Below are 17,245 nucleotides of genomic sequence, written 5' to 3'. Positions count from 1 at the left end.
CCATCTAGAACTCACCGCAGGATGGCGCAAAGGAAATTTCCATGTACTATATAATACTACAGGATTCATAGTAGGATGGCACAGAGGCAATTCCATGTACAATACCCCAGAATTCATAGTAGGATGGCATAGAGGCAATATTTGCAAATTAAAAGGTAAGGAAAGGGTTAATGGCGGCACAGTGGGAGAAACTAGGTGAACCAGCTAAAACTTTGCAAGAGCATTGATAGGGGAATAGCGGGGGGGGTTAAGAAAGAGGGGGAAATACGAATTTACAGACAATGTAATTGCTGGGAAATTTGTAATACTGGCACTGAGGCCACAAAGGGCCAAGCCTAGGGTAGAGAATTTTTAGGGGTGGCATGCCGGCCTGCTGCATAGTAAACTACATTGGGAACACTGAGCTCCCTTGCGTTAAGGCGCACGGTATTCCTCTAAGGCAGTGATCCCCAACCAGTAGCTTGTGAGTAACATGTTGCTCACCAACCCCTTGAATGTTGCTCTTAGTGGCCTCAAAGCAGGAGCTTATTTTTGAATTCCAGGCTCGGAGGCAAGTTTTGGTTGAATAAAAACCAGTTGTACTGCCAAACAAAGACTCAACGTAGGTTGATAATCCACATAGGGGCTACCAAATATCCAATCACAGCCCTTATTTGGCACCCCAAGAACATTTTTCATGCTTGTGTTGTTCCCCAACTCATTTTACTTCTGAAAGTTGCTCACGGATTCAAAAGGTTGGGGATCCCTGCTCTAAGGGGACATCTTAGAAAATGGTATCACACAGTGCAATACTGCTCCCAGTGCTAGTTGTTTCTATTAGTGTCTTTAGAGGTGACATGTTAGCGGTATAGTCATGTGAGCTTCATGTGTAACTGCCACAGAAACACTGAATATCGTCACATGTGCTTATACCAGCAGCAGGGCAGAGCTAGGTTTACAAGCAACACAGATGTATTGTGAAAACTGAAGCAGACATCCAACTTTTTATAATGGATGGATCCATCTAGCTGGCTGAGCATTTGTTATGCTCAGAAAAAATGCTTCCTATGTAGTGAAAGCTTGGGGACTGACAATCAAATGAAAGCATTGTAAGAAGCATGGCACACAACAACATCACATTCACCAGCTGAGCCGAGGAGCAGAGAACATAATTACCCATCTTATTAGCACATGCAAATTGTTGTTTTTTTTTTTCTTGTTTCTCATAAATGTGAATAAAGAAGATGCTAGCGGCAGATTGAGCTGCAGAATATCTCTGTTATAAATACTTGGAACTGCTTAACGTTAAACCAAAGGGCAGAACCTCACTCAACCTCTTTATTCTCCTACTCTCTTTTCTCTACATACTATACTCTATTCTTCCATTATCAAGCCTCTTTATCCCATAAAGAAATAGATAATGACCATTTAAACAGGCCAAAGGTTAGAAGCAGGAGGGCCCACTGACACCTTGGCCCATCGGGAGTTTTCATGGTATCCTGGTGGGCCAGTCCGACACTGTTATGTAGCAATTATAATGTAGGTAGGAAAGCTAAACCCCTATAAATCCACTCCTTTGCTATGCATACTGTGTTATTGTGGTGGGTCTAATGGCCTCTGGGAAGGGACGGTGACCGTGGGATAGTAGGTGTAGTAGGGAGAGATGGTGTCTATAGTAACAGTGGTATAATAGTCTCTGGGAAGGGAGTGTGACTGTGAGATAGCAGGTATAGTAGGGAGAGATGGTGTCTATAGTAACAGTGGGATAATAGTCTCTGGGAAGGGAGTGTGACTGTGGGATAGCAGGTATAGTAGGGAGAGATGGTGCCTATAGTAACAGTGGGATAAGAGTCTCTGGGAAGGGAGTGTGACTGTGGGATAGCAGGTATAGTAGGGAGAGATGGTGCCTATAGTAACAGTGGGGTAATAGTCTCTGGGAAGGGAGTGTGACTGTGGGATAGCAGGTATAGTAGGGAGAGATGGTGCCTATAGTAACAGTGGATAATAGTCTCTGGGAAGGGAGTATGACTGTGGGATAGCATGTATAGTAGGGAGAGATGGTGCCTATAGTAACAGTGGGTTAATAGTCTCTGGGAAGGGAGTGTGACTGTGGGATAGCAGGTATAGTAGGGAGAGATGGTGTCTATAGTAACAGTGGGATAATAGTCTCTGGGAAGGGAGTGTGACTGTGGGATAGCAGGTATAGTAGGGAGAGATGGTGCCTATAGTAACAGTGGGATAAGAGTCTCTGGGAAGGGAGTGTGACTGTGGGATAGCAGGTATAGTAGGGAGAGATGGTGCCTATAGTAACAGTGGGGTAATAGTCTCTGGGAAGGGAGTGTGACTGTGGGATAGCAGGTATAGTAGGGAGAGATGGTGCCTATAGTAACAGTGGATAATAGTCTCTGGGAAGGGAGTATGACTGTGGGATAGCAGGTATAGTAGGGAGAGATTGTGCCTATAGTAACAGTGGATAATAGTCTCTGGTAAGGGAGTGTGACTGTGGGATAGCAGGTATAGTAGGGAGAGATGGTGCCTATAGTAACAGTGGATAATAGTCTCTGGGAAGGGAGTGTGACTGTGGGATAGCAGGTATAGTAGGGAGAGATGGTACCTATAGTAACAGTGGATAATAGTCTCTGGGAAGGGAGTGTGACTGTGGGATAGCAGGTATAGTAGGGAGAGATGGTGCCTATAGTAACAGTGGGATAATAGTCTCTGGGAAGGGAATGTGACTGTGGGGTAGCAGGTATAGTAGGGATAGATGGTGCCTATAGTAACAGTGGGATAATAGTCTCTGGGAAGGGAGTGTGACTGTGGGATAGCAGGTATAGTAGGGAGAGATGGTGCCTATAGTAACAGTGGATAATAGTCTCTGGGAAGGGAGTGTGACTGTGGGATAGCAGGTATAGTAGGGAGAGATGGTACCTATAGCAACAGTGGATAATAGTCTCTGGGAAGGGAGTGTGACTGTGGGATAGCAGGTATAGTAGGGAGAGATGGTGCCTATAGTAACAGTGGATAATAGTCTCTGGGAAGGGAGTGTGACTGTGGGGTAGCAGGTATAGTAGGGAGAGATGGTGCCTATAGTAACAGTGGATAATAGTCTCTGGGAAGGGAGTGTGACTGTGGGATAGCAGGTATAGTAGGGAGAGATGGTACCTATAGTAACAGTGGATAATAGTCTCTGGGAAGGGAGTGTGACTGTGGGATAGCAGGTATAGTAGGGAGAGATGGTGCCTATAGTAACAGTGGGATAATAGTCTCTGGGAAGGGAATGTGACTGTGGGGTAGCAGGTATAGTAGGGATAGATGGTGCCTATAGTAACAGTGGGATAATAGTCTCTGGGAAGGGAGTGTGACTGTGGGATAGCAGGTATAGTAGGGAGAGATGGTGCCTATAGTAACAGTGGATAATAGTCTCTGGGAAGGGAGTGTGACTGTGGGATAGCAGGTATAGTAGGGAGAGATGGTACCTATAGCAACAGTGGATAATAGTCTCTGGGAAGGGAGTGTGACTGTGGGATAGCAGGTATAGTAGGGAGAGATGGTGCCTATAGTAACAGTGGATAATAGTCTCTGGGAAGGGAGTGTGACTGTGGGGTAGCAGGTATAGTAGGGAGAGATGGTGCCTATATTAACAGTGGATAATAGTCTCTGGGAAGGGAGTGTGACTGTGGGATAGCAGGTATAGTAGGGAGAGATAGTGCCTATAGTAACAGTGGATAATAGTCTCTGGGAAGAGAGTGTGGCTGTGGGATAGCAGGTATAGTAGGGAGAGATGGTGCCTATAGTAACAGTGGGATAATAGTCTCTGGGAAGGGAATGTGACTGTGGGATAGCAGGTATAGTAGGGAGAGATGGTGCCTATAGTAACAGTGAGATAATAGTCTCTGGGAAGGGAGTGTGACTGTGGGATAGCAGGTATAGTAGGGAGAGATGGTGCCTATATTAACAGTGGGATAATAATCTTTGGGAAGGGAATGTGACTGTGGGATAGCAGGTATAGTAGGGAGAGATGGTGCCTATAGTAACAGTGGATAATAGTCTCTGGGAAGGGAGTATGACTGTGGGATAGCAGGTATAGTAGGGAGAGATAGTGCCTATAGCAACAGTGGATAATAGTCTCTGGGAAGGGAGTGTGACTGTGGGATAGCAGGTATAGTAGGGAGAGATGGTGCCTATAGTAACAGTGGGATAATAATCTTTGGGAAGGGAATGTGACTGTGGGATAGCAGGTATAGTAGGGAGAGATAGTGTCTATAGTAACAGTGGATAATAGTCTCTGGGAAGGGAGTATGACTGTGGGATAGCAGGTATAGTAGGGAGAGATGGTGCCTATAGTAACAGTGGATAATAGTCTCTGGGAAGGGAGTGTGACTGTGGGATAGCAGGTATAGTAGGGAGAGATGGTGCCTATAGTAGCAGTGGGATAATAGTCTCTGGGAAGGGAGTGTGACTGTGTGATAGCAGGTATAGTAGGGAGAGATGGTGCCTATAGTAACAGTGGATAATAGTCTCTGGGAAGGGAGTGTGACTGTGGGATAGCAGGTATAGTAGGGAGAGATGGTGCCTATAGTAGCAGTGGGATAATAGTCTCTGGGAAGGGAGTGTGGCTGTGGGGTAGCAGGTATATTAAAGTGAGATTCAGTTAAATAACGGTGTCCCGTGCATGAACTGACATATGCTGGAATGCTCCCATAGTTTCAAATATACAGTCAATCCCAGATCCAATGTTCCGCGTGCATTTTTAGTGAACATTTTTTGGTTCCTCTAATATCAGTGCATTTTGCTGGGCACATTTACACCTCATTTACTGGCATTTTACACCAGGCAATACCCTTTGTTTTTTTTTATCATGTTTTTCTGTATATAGTCAATTTAAATTGGTAAAGAACTGTAAAGATCTGTATTTTAAAGAAAAAACAACTCATATTCTCTTGAAACCTAATGAATGTAAAATCAAGGAAATGCGTTAATCAATTTAGATTTTACTTTCAGTATGGTGAAGACAGCAGAATTACAAGTGTATTTGTTTGCGTTTTTTTTTTTTTAATTGTTTACATTTTTTGTTCTGCAGCTCCAGACTTTTGACTTTAAACTGTTGTTGAGGTGCTGGGAGTTAATAACTCATGCTACCAGGGTACACTCCTGATGTCAAAATAAATAGTGGAAGACCTGAAAAAGAAAATAAATTATAATCATAAAACTGAAGCCTCTGAGGCATGGTTTTGTTTTGTTGTAGGGGTCAGTGACCCCATGACAGCCATGCAGCATTTTCAGCAGCAGGCTGGAAAGAACCAGAATAGGAAGGTAATCGTTGAAAAACCATGCAAAATAAATAGCATACAAAAATTATTTAAATAGTGAACTTTCTGTTTATTAAACAATACACCTGGGTTTTTGGTGGGACACTCAACTCTGGCTTGTTCCAGTGAGCACAGGCAATATCTAGTGGGAGACTCAAGAACATTACAGATTACTTGCATGGGAAATAGTAATACTGATATTTTTATAAAGGTTAAGGTCACATGATTTGAAATAAAACACAAATTAACAATTGGTCACCAGACCTTCAACCCCATTGTTAAACTGTTTTTATTTTAATGAAGAGTGTGCATATCCAACCAAGGTCTTTTTTCTTCTTGCTTGCACAGTTGGCCATGGGCAGAGTGAGGGGGAGCGAATGACCGTCCATGATTTCCATATCTTTGTAAGAGACAGCATACAACACTTGGACCTCATGAAGAAACAATATCCAGACCTGCCAATATATATGTGTGGACATTCCATGGTAAGAGTCTGCTCTAAGGCTATTGTGAATACAAATCTGAACAAAACCCTTTTTAAGGTGGTAATAGACGCACAGATAATATCGTACAAAACTAATTTTCATACGATTTTCGGTGTGCGTCCGATATCAGCAGAAGACTTGGATATTGGTTGATTCGTCGATCGGGCTGGTCGGAAAATTTTGATTGTGCACATTTGAAGACACCCGAACATCAGCCATTGTTAGTGCTGAATCAGATACAGGTAGAATTCTATTGTTTCTACCTGTATATCTAACGATTCAGCTCTACACGTGTGCATTGAAACAAACAATCTTTCGTGCTCCTATCAGCAGAAAACTGCACCAGCCTGGGGTTATACCAGTGAGCACCACAGAGCGATCCCCTTCTGGCTTTTCTTCTTTCTTCAAATTTCCCAGGGCAGACATATGCGCAGTAGTAAAAGTTCTGCTTTTGACTCTAATGCGTATGCGCAGCCGCGCAAAGAAAGAAGAAGCCGGAAGAGGATCGCTACGTGGTGCTCGATGGAATAACCCCAGGCCAGTGCAGTTTTCTCCTTTAATAAGTTTCATGTTTTTTTGTAATTTACACTTCAAAGCCTAAGAATGCACTCTTCTTTCTTCTGTGTAGCATCTAATATTTAGGGGCAAGAGACTAGGGTGAGGTCACGGGCCGAGGTCAAACACAGCAGGAGCACAGTTCCAAATCAGAATCCGAAGAGTAGTACAAAACAGGCAAGGATCAGTTCAGGCAGCAATTTGTCAGAGTCAGGGACAGGCAAGAGTCAAAACCGAATACAACAACAAGGAAAATCACACCCAAGAACTTGGAGTTAATTCTGGGTTTGTGGCACCCTACGTTACAAAATATTTCATTGGAATTCATGTTTCCAGTTGGCACTATAGTAGCATGGCTGGCAATAAATGCCTGGATTGCTACAGGCAGCAGGAAATGTTTTCCTTTTGCACTGACAGTTTATGGATAATAAGAAATTCCGCTGTTCTTCTCTCCTCAGGGAGGAGCCATTGCCATCTTGACTGTTAATGAGAGACTGGATGACTTTTCTGGATTAATTCTAATATCTCCCTTGGTGTTGCCAAACCCACAATCTGCGACTTCATGCAAGGTGAATTTCGATCCTGTATATAAACTCGGAACCAATGTCCATATCTCACACATTAATCATTTATATTTGTGTGTACATTTTCCAGTGTTGCTCCAGTGATTGCATTTTTATATTCCCATATTTTTGCTTTGTTATACGATCAGATTAGATAAGCAAAATTAGTTGGCAGATCACAGTGTTACTAGGGCCCCACAGCAAAATAATTTGATGGCCCCCCAAACTCTCTAGAGGTTGTCCTGTTTTACCAATAAGTATTAAAAGTACTCATTAATTAGGGCCTCATGGGCCCCTAACCTCCTGGGCCCCTGCAGTGTCTGCTTACCTGACAACTTGTGGGGCGCTGCCACCTAAGGTGAGTTTCTCAACCCTCAGACTCATTTCAGTCTGTTGCTTTTATTGGCTACAGATTAATCTAGCCCTTTACATATCCATGTATTTGAGTGGATATGTTTGGCCTAGGCTTTTGAATATTCTAAAACTCATATTGGCTTCAGGTTGGCCTAGATTTTTTATATATTCTAACAGGCTTCATGTTAGTTTAGCATGTTGAATGTCCTAATCTCTCTGACTACAGGGTAGATTGTGTCCAACCAGTGGATCTTGAGATGGTGATGAGTAGATAACAACAGCTCAACATTGGCCCCACACCGTCCATTGACCACTGGGTACAAGTTTCATTTTCTATGGCTTGAGGAACTAGAGTGATAATGAATAAAATGACACCATCTAAAGGCCATTTATAGGCCATAGGCAAGCATAAATAAGTGCAAGGCCGGAGGGTGCTTAGGCAAAATAATTTTAAATAAATGTTATCAATATGTAAAAGTATTCTATTTTTGTGCAGCCTAATTGTGGCTTATTTTGTAAATGAGCTCTTACATAGCTGAAGCATGGACACCACTTGCCTAGAGTCTTGTCTAGTATGTCCTAACATTCAGAAATGTTTCCATTCCAATGGGCCTTTATTGCTAAAGTTTGATGGTTCCTTGTGGCTCAGTCACACAGTAGCATATGGATGAATTTATCAGGTTCTGTTGCTGTATCCACGGGGACATGCTCAACCCGAGTACCCATACCCATTAAGTGCCTTAAGGTATTAAAAAGAGTAAAATTGTTTTTTTACAGAAGATTAAAGGCCATGCATATACATTTGAGTGGGATTATTTTATTCAATTTAGTATTTTTGTTTGACAGGTTTTTGCAGCTAAACTGCTGAACTATGTCCTCCCGAACCTTTCCTTGGGCAGCATTGATCCAAACTTTGTATCTCGCGATAAAAAAGAGGTGAGAAAATTATACATAACGTTGCATACTCAAGTGAGAATGATTGTTGGTTTAGGCTGTCATTGTTCTGGGACAAAGGATTTCTGTACTATTAGAAGGTATCAGATAATATACTGTAGAAGAAGAAGAAAGGTTGCCACCTTATGTAGCCTACATGAGAAGGATCCCTCACTAGGCAACTATTAGTTGGAACCCTGCACTATATGGATGAGCCCCAACATGGGTAAAACTGATCTGTAGTTTGGCTCTGACCAGCAATTAACCTGGCTGTGCTTTAAAGGACCAGTAACAGTAATTCTTTTTTTTTTTTTTAAAAAATTAGTTTCACAAAGCTTTTATTAAGAAAGTTTTTACCGAATCTCTGCATGCGCTCCTCTTCTGAAACGGCGACAGGATGACGATCCATCGTGTGGCGCTTGATTTCTCCTCCCTGGCTATCTACTATAGAAGACAGGGAGGAGAAATGGATGGATCGTCGCCCTGTCGCCGTGTCAGAAGAGGAGCGCATGCAGAGAATCGGTAAGAAATTTCTTAATAAAAGCTTTGCGAATTACAAGTTTAAACTGTGTTAGTGTTTTTTTTTCGTTAAAAAGAATTGAATTTAAAAAAAATAAAATAAATTACTGTAACTGGTCCTTAAAAGCACCAGTAACACCATAAAATTAAAGTGGTTTAAAGGAATGACAATATAATGTAGTGTTGCCCTGCACTGGTAAAACTAGTAGTAGGTAGGCTGGTAGTTTATCTAAATAAGGTGGCAGCCCTTATTCTACTACAGTACATTACATTTTCAATTTCTCATTGTTGGTGTTATTGTTCCTTTAACACCCTGTTAGTGAGTTTGAGCCTATAGGATAGTTAAAGAAAATGGTAATTTTTGCAGACAACTTTGTTTTGGCAATCTTAAGTAGAATGCATATGGTAGCTGCTTGTGTCTCAATCAAGCCCATCAGGAACCACGCATTCATCACTATAGCAGACACAATGAAGTGAGCTCAGCTATATACACAGACCACACTGAGTTCTCAAAGCCGGTGACACAAAAGAGATAACTCAGGCGTGAGCTTATCTATAAATACACAGGCCTCTCTCTAAACCTTCATTCATATTCCATGTACTCGCCATTCATCCTAAGAACAGGCAGAGAGTTAGTATGCAGGGTGGGGGGCTGCAATGTTATTTAGGATGCTGGGTGAGTGGACAAGTGGGTCCTTCTCATGGCCTCTTTCTGAATGTGTTTCCCAAGGTTCCTTTAATGCTGCTTGTCACTTAAAAATAAGTAGCTGTGACCTGGTTGCTAAGGAGCTTATCTAGTGGTATTTTACAATATAAACCTGTATTGTGAAAGGCTTTTAGTTCTAGAGGAACCATTAAACTGGAGAACGTTGAGTATCATGACTGTGACATTGCTATGCCTGGTCTTTTCTCCCTCATTAAAGTTCCACTGCCTGGGGAATTGCAGTTTTCTCTGGTGATAAACAGAGGACAAGAAAATATCATGAGTCCCAGATTCTTCTACTTGCCACAAGTTCATTTCACGGGACACATTAGCACTCAGCGTGATTTCACCTCTAGAACAGTTGAAGGTTAACTCAGTTGAATGGGTGGATGGACAGGTTTTGTTTATAGAAAGCCATCAGATTTTTGTTTGGGCAGAACACTTTAAAGTTTAACTTTGATGGCGACATGTCAATGTGCTGAATTAATTAGCAACTGTAAACCATGTGATCTGAACATAAATACACTAAATGTTTACCAGAAGGCGCAAAACTTTCACAAGCCATTTGTTGAAAGAGAATATATAAATAACTGAATAGATAGCAATTTTATCATTATTTTAAGCAATATGTGACCTATTGCAGTAGAGAGCTCTGCCACCCTACATACCAACTATATATTTATTGACACCCAGTTATCAAAATGAAAGCTTGTTTTTATGTTAGAAGACTCAAGATCATGGTCAGATGATTAGACTGGGTCTCCTAGGGCAGAGAACATGTCCTCCAAGACCCACTGTAAGATCAATAACATTTACTGAATTGTATTAGTGTGACATGAATGTTTTATAAAAATTCTAGAGGTGATGAGAGTTGTCCTACAGTGGGCCCACCTGTTTTGATGTAGGGACCAGTTCAGTTTGAACCAGTTACTATCTGCCCTACTAGGAATTGTTAGCACCTGTTGTATAGTCCATGGCACTTGATTTGTAAGTAAGCCCCATGTCTTTTGTCTTATCATAAAATTACCAGATTAGCAGTTTCTTTCATTAATAAAATTGATCTTGAAAATGCCATATTGGTGGTGTTGCTATCAAAGTTTACTGCTGGTGAGTGAGATTGAGAAACTTTCTTCTGAAATTATAAATACAGTCCGTTTCTAAATAACAAGTAATCTTGAGGGTAAGGGCACACGGGGACATTTAATAGCCAGGCTACTAATCGCCTCTTCTTCGACAAATCGCCTCTTCTTCGGGGGACAATCTCTCAGAACTTCCTTCCCCTAACTTCCTGCCAGCTATAATGAAAAATTGCCAGCAGTAAAATCGCCAGCAGTATGGCACTCGTTTTCCTCACGAGGAAACTTCGGGCGACTTCGGAAAAAGGAACTCTGCGAGTGCCATACCGCTGGCCATTGTTCATTATAACCAGCGGAAAGGTAAGGGAAGGCAGATCGGGTAGACTGTTGCCCAGAAGAAGAGGCGATTATTCTCCAGGTAACCAAATCTCCCTGTGTGCCCTTACCCTAAAATCACATCACATGGTTTTTTATGTGGTGTATAGGGATACTGGGCTACTGCTAGCCGTACATTTTCTAAGTTGCAGCCAATACAGAGCTTCTGAGTTCAACTGGCACAACCCTAGTGACAGGGAAATGTACGTTGTGGTTTGGTCATGGTTTTCTCTAGTTAATTTGTAGATCCCCACACATTCCAAACATTTCACCTGTGAGAAATAAAATTAAATCAAGGCTTCTTTTATTCTATAGGTCGATGCATATACCTCAGATCCATTGGTTTACCATGGAGGACTGAAGGTTTCCTTTGGTGTGCAGTTGCTAAATGCCACATCTCGGGTGGAGAAAGCTCTCCCGCACTTTAAGATTCCAGTCCTGTTGTTTCATGGCACCATGGACAAGTTGTGTGATATTCGTGGCTCCCACGTTATGATAGACACCATACAAAGTGAGGAGAAGACACTAAAGGTAAAGAGAGTTAATTATGAGAACCTTCACTCAGTCTTCTTCATTTTCCATTCCTGCTGGTCTAATGGACAAGTTAAGTGATAAATGTCTAATGTTCATGTTAAAGGGCTTTTAGTCATTCCTGTGAAGGTATTGCTAACTTTGCTTGCAGATTCTTCTTTGCACTCAAGCTCCACCTTTTTATGATGTTGGTCAGTGGGACCATCATTTTAATATAAGAATATGTATATTTCAGCACTATACAGTCAAAAATTTTATATTTTTATTAAAATCTAATCCTGGAGCTCCTTTCAAGTGTTTCCTATGGGATACAGTCAAAAGGGCAAGAATAATTAGCTGTAACTATGACCTAGAACTTTTAGAGTGCAGCGCTACCAATATATAAATACAGAGCTCTACTCAACATCTGTGTTGATATTAAGGGTCTGTGTTTGTGTATGCACGACTTCACAAATGTTATTGTTGGCTGATCATACTCTGTAAACTCTACTTTACCCCTAGTAGCATGGGATTTACTTTCCAGGAATTGGGGCATGAGATTTACTAGAATAATCAAATGAAAAATTAAGAGGCATATGTAGAATTATTTGTCATCTGTTTTTTTCCCCAAAGCTCATATGAAGGTGTTATTTGCAGCTTAAATCTTAAAGAAGAACTAAAGCTTAACTAAAGAAGTAGCTAGAAATGTTTTACATTATATTTTGGGCTTCTGTACCAGCCCAAGGCAACCACAGCCCTTTAGCAGTAAAGATCTGTGTCTCCAAAGATGCCCCAGTAGCTCCCCATCTTCTTTTCTGCTAATTCACTGCACATGCTCTGTGCTGCTGTCACTTACTGAGCTTAGGGACCCACTCACAATATACAGGACACATAGAATAGAAATGTCACACTATATGCATTTTTTGGTTGATAATTAGTGACGAGCCCTAAGCTTAGCTTCTCAACAGCTGCTCAGAGCCCACTGAGCATGTGAGTGTCACAGACACTTTCCAAGATGGTGACCCCCTGTGACAAGTTTGAAATCCTGGATCATTGTTGCTATTGACAAGCTGAAACTTTAGGCTGGTGCAATAAGTTCACTATATAAAATATGGCATTTCTAGCCATATTCATTTGTAGGGTTAATTTCTTCTTTAAGTAAACTTCCATTATCCTTCAGTCATGCCTGCCACATCCCATATTTTATGAAAGTGAAGCATGGAGCTCAACAACAACTGTACGAGCACTGACTCTACCTAGCACTGTACCCATCACTGTGGTATTAAATACAATCAAGTATTTGATATAAATATATTTCCTTTTACAGGTATATGAAGGAGCTTTCCATGCTTTACATAAAGAGCTGCCAGAGGTCACCTCTTCTGTATTCCAAGAGATTGAGAACTGGCTTCAGAAAAGATTGGGAAGCAGAGGAATCAGCAACGTGGTGCAGCAAGAATCCAGCACATAGGATAACCACCCACAACGACTTCTCCTCAGTCAAGCCTCCTCCAACTTCATGGTCAGACATCTATAAAATCACTCCAGAAATAGTTTACATTCCTTTTTAGGACACGTTCATTTCCTTCCATGTTGAGAAAGCACAAAATACATCAACACCTTGAGTAGGGATCCCAACCATCGTGGGAACAATGATTACATAGGAAACCTCATTTCTGGAATTATTTGAATCTAGAGGATTCGGGCATTACAGTTCGTAGCAATAATATGACACAAGGTTTCCAGCTTTTGCAAGCGAATGAAGAATTCTTGCATATCCTCCTGCGTCCCTGCTTCTCTGCTCTTTGTTCGAAGCCTAGAACCGTGTGTGTGGTCCTAATGAAAATGAAATCCTCCAACCAAGGAGAGATAAGCAATATGTCACACGACTAGGGAGCTATCAAACTTGAGGCAACAGCCAGAGAACTCAGTTTTGAACCCCCGAAACATCATGGTGAAAGGGGGGTTTGTTAATGTAATTCTCGTAAAGCTCATCTATATAATCCCTTGTAAATATCCCTTATCCTTTGGTTTTAATAAGTTTTATTACAGACACTATATATATATATAATGTTTAATATGTTAATATATTAACAGCCTGAATGACACCAGGCAGAGGAAATGTAGTTTTTTAAAGCATATTTCTTAAAATTTTTCAGAAATGTTCAATCTTGTGGCCTTTTTAGTAACCTTAAGTGTGTGTTCATCAGAAGTCTTGTCCGGTGATGAAAACAAATATAATTTTCTTTAGTAAAGGGCTGGCGCTTGTTCATTGTGCTCTTTGGCTGATCTGTGACATTCTTATATAAAACTACATGTACGTATGTACGTACGCATATGTGGTCATGATGTAGTATGAAGGAAAACACACTTGCTGGAATTTGACCCAAGCAGAACCTCAGCATAACGGAATTACTCTTCTCCACCCCATATTATAAGATGTTCAGCTCATAAAATCATCTGCAGTCCATGGTGGTGGATGTGTCTTTAGAGTTGTATGAAATGGATGGATTTCTTATGCCTGCCCAGCCCTGCCCCAATTCGCCCGACCCCTGCCCCAACACAAAAATCCTTCCCCTGCCTCCAGTTTCCTAGTTTTCTTTATTCTGCTTGTCCCACCATTATTGTCGACCTGCTCAGAATGGCCAACTTTTTGCAACCAGATTTATTTGTAGTTGACCTCTCTTGGGTACAAACCAGGCTGCAGAGGAAACAGTACATAAACACCTTCCCCAGCTGTGTAGCATGAACATGGTTCCTAACCATAAACCTATACCATAGTGGAATAACTGACCTTTGGCCAAATTTAGAGATTTCCTTAAACCAACCAGAGGGGTTGGTGGAAGTTGCAGTTCTTCAATGACTGTAGAGGGTCACAGGGTCCTATGCCCTGTTTTAGATTTTTGTGGGCAATTTGTTCCTGTAACCCATTTGTAACTGCAGTACAACTCAGAGACATGACGTTTTGGCCCTTCTTGGTGAAATAAGGGAATGATGTTTCAAAATATTATCATATAAGAATAGCCACAGATGCAGGCAGGAATTGTCTATAAAACTCCCGGCTATAACTCCCAGCATGCCTCTGCAGCCTTGGCTTATGGATCTATTGATATTCTTCTGGATCTATGGATCATATAATTGCTGCACTTCTTTCAGGGACAACCTTGCCTGCTGGCTGCTGCTTTCTATTCCTTTGAACGGGAATCACGCTGCTTATGGCTACCAGCCACCCTAAGGGGACTGTTCTCCCTTTGCGGCCTAACTGCATAAAAAATGCTTCATAATAATCTCTGGCTTTTAGTGTTCCATCTGAAGAGAGGCTGCCTAAAGGTCTGGCACTTTGTAACAAAAATGCACAATTTACTATTACCGTTTTTTGTTTTTTAACAATGTAATGCACAAAGGACGCTGTGTCTCCTTATGAATAAATTCTGACTGTTAGAATTGTGTAACCTGTGTGGTGTAACTGTTGTTGGTGCCATTAACTGGAACACTGACCTAATCACTAGCTCCTGTTGTGTTCTGGGAGACTGAAGGCTTTGCATTCTCCTGCCTCAGAAGTCAGAACACAACCCATTTTCCCAGATAATCATTAAAATGTCAACTGGATCTGCCAGGCAATTTGATACACTCTCTCCTTAGTGTGGTGTATAAAGGGGATAGAATTACTGTACAGGTGAAGAAAATTTTCTGTAAGCTCTCTAAAATCAGCTAATATCCATAGCAGGGAAGGGTAATGGGTTACACACAACAGCTGCAGAATCAAGGGTGACCCCCATTGGCCACAAAACCAAAGGTGACCCGCAAACCCACAGTTTCGCACAACACGGGAGACCCACAATTTTCTGGGGTGATGGAGGTCACCAAATTATTTTTTTGCAGGGGGGCCTTGGCCTCTTTAAGTTGTGTTAACAAAAACAATTTGTTTTAGACACAAAATGGATGTATTTCCTTTTTGTGCTGGTATAATTCATTTCCTGACCCCAAAATGGCAAAAATACATTATAAGGTAAAGAAATGTAATTCTGTAAGAATTTGACATCCTATAAGGCAGCGGTCCCCAACCTTTTTTTGGTCCAGGGACTGGTGTAGAGCCAGATTTTTTTGCAAGGACCGGGGGGTCGGGAGGGGTCAGCATCCAATTCTGGCGCGCCGGTGTCCAATTCACGTTTATTGGTCGCTAGGCTCGGCTGCCCAGTTCGGCGGCCCGGCGGTTGGGGACCCCTGATATAAGGGACAGATACAATTGGGTTAACAGGCCACCGATCCCATAAGGTCCCTTTGGGGATTCCGAAATATTAATCCAAAAGCAAACTTTATCAAATGAATCCAAAAGATTTTTATTGCCCTTTATTCATTATTGTGGTTGTGTAAAGGGAAATAAAAATCTTGACTTGTAGCTTTTGAATTAAACAAAAATAATGTTGCAGTCATACAATGATAGATGTCAATACAATGTGGTCACTGAACACAAAAATTCTTTTCTAGTCTCAAAATAAATTCTGTAATTCCAATATTCTTTTGAAAATATTTTTCGGTGCATTGGAATTTGTGGTGCAACAACAGCTGAAGGGCCACTGGTGGGAAGTCCTACTCTAATACTGGGGCCTCCCAAAGTCTTACTTCAGGATTGTCACCGATAAAAATGACTCTGTGCATCAAACAAAGTAAAAAAGTTAATTCCATGCATCAGAGCTCCTCTTCATTCGGAGACCCTGAGATAGGAGCTTATCTGTAACAGACTAGAGCATTGAACGTGGAGGCTCAGCTTTCTCAAAGAACAAACCCATTATGAGATTTTAATAGAACTGGAATGTTTGTTGAAGCTGAACTAGGTAATTAGCTGTGGGCACCCCTTTAGTGTTCCAGATCTTTAACTTCCCGTGAGCTGCATTATTGCTTGTTTTGTAATCATCCTAATGACTGTAACCCAATCAAAATGAATCAGTCTAGCAGAACACTTATGAGAATTCACAGGTCCAAATAGATAAAAACAATGATAATTTTAGGAGGGTTAATGGTTACTCCTAATGAGCCTAAAGCAAAAAATAAAACAAATGACATCCAAGAACTGATTTGAAAGTACAAGACTCCAAAGACTAAACAATATAAACACACACATATATATATATATATATATATATATATATTACTCTATAACATGCTCTTACCCCTATAGTGACAAACGTTTATTGCACTTCATTTGTGTTAGGTGGCAGCCAACTTGAACATTTTGTGCCATTTACTGGAGGATCCTTTAGAACAACCCACTGCCTGCTTTTATTATGTGTGGTTAAAAACCTTAAGTTGACCTCAGAAAACCATATGTTTTTGGAAAGTACACATACTGATGGAATCATTCAAAATGGTTAAATATATATTTTTTCCCTCTAAACTAACAAGCTGCAAACGTCGCTAAAATTAGCATGTTTTAATGACAATTCTATAAATTGCCTGAAAGCTTGCAGTTTACTGCATCTTATCTCCCACATGCCCTTCTGTACAAAGTTAAAACAGCTTAAATATGAGCACCAATAAACTTCTGAAGATTTTGATGCCAAATATGCAAAGGATCTCATATCTATTAGTCCCCAAAATGAAAATATTGTACCCAAATATTTTATTGGCAAAAACATCGGAATTAAGAACAATGCAAATACAAGCAGCAAAAATCCAATAAAACCAGTTAGAACATTTTTCTCTTTAAATCTACACACTGTTAGACTAGTGGTGAAAGTCCTGGTGGTCTCACTGTGCAATAAATGTGTTAATGCACAAACAAGCAATCAACAGCAATTAATGGCGCTCATGATAGTCACCTATGGCAATAAAAAACTTTTTAGGGCAAAAAACCCACTTAATATATTAAAAAATGTGTTTATGT

The 17,245-nt window shown here is 41.0% G+C and overlaps 1 protein-coding gene across 2 annotated transcripts in view; it reads left to right on the top strand.

Annotated features, from left to right (window-relative positions):
• LOC108715040 (monoglyceride lipase) overlaps positions 1–15,877 on the top strand; it is a 40,731-nt gene extending 24,854 nt beyond the window's left edge. For both annotated transcript variants that reach the window (XM_041561734.1, XM_041561733.1), the window contains exons 4-8: positions 5,637–5,773; positions 6,787–6,897; positions 8,092–8,181; positions 11,167–11,382; positions 12,689–15,877. In XM_041561734.1, coding sequence (XP_041417668.1) covers positions 5,637–5,773; positions 6,787–6,897; positions 8,092–8,181; positions 11,167–11,382; positions 12,689–12,832 — 698 coding nt within the window. In that variant the 3' untranslated portion in view covers positions 12,833–15,877. The remainder of the gene's footprint in view (positions 1–5,636; positions 5,774–6,786; positions 6,898–8,091; positions 8,182–11,166; positions 11,383–12,688) is intronic.
• The last annotated feature ends 1,368 nt before the right edge of the window (positions 15,878–17,245 follow it).

The sequence above is a fragment of the Xenopus laevis genome, chromosome 4S (genome assembly GCF_017654675.1).
Source record: "Xenopus laevis strain J_2021 chromosome 4S, Xenopus_laevis_v10.1, whole genome shotgun sequence".
NCBI classification, from domain to species: domain Eukaryota; kingdom Metazoa; phylum Chordata; class Amphibia; order Anura; family Pipidae; genus Xenopus; species Xenopus laevis.
This window is presented reverse-complemented; position numbering and strand designations above follow the sequence as displayed.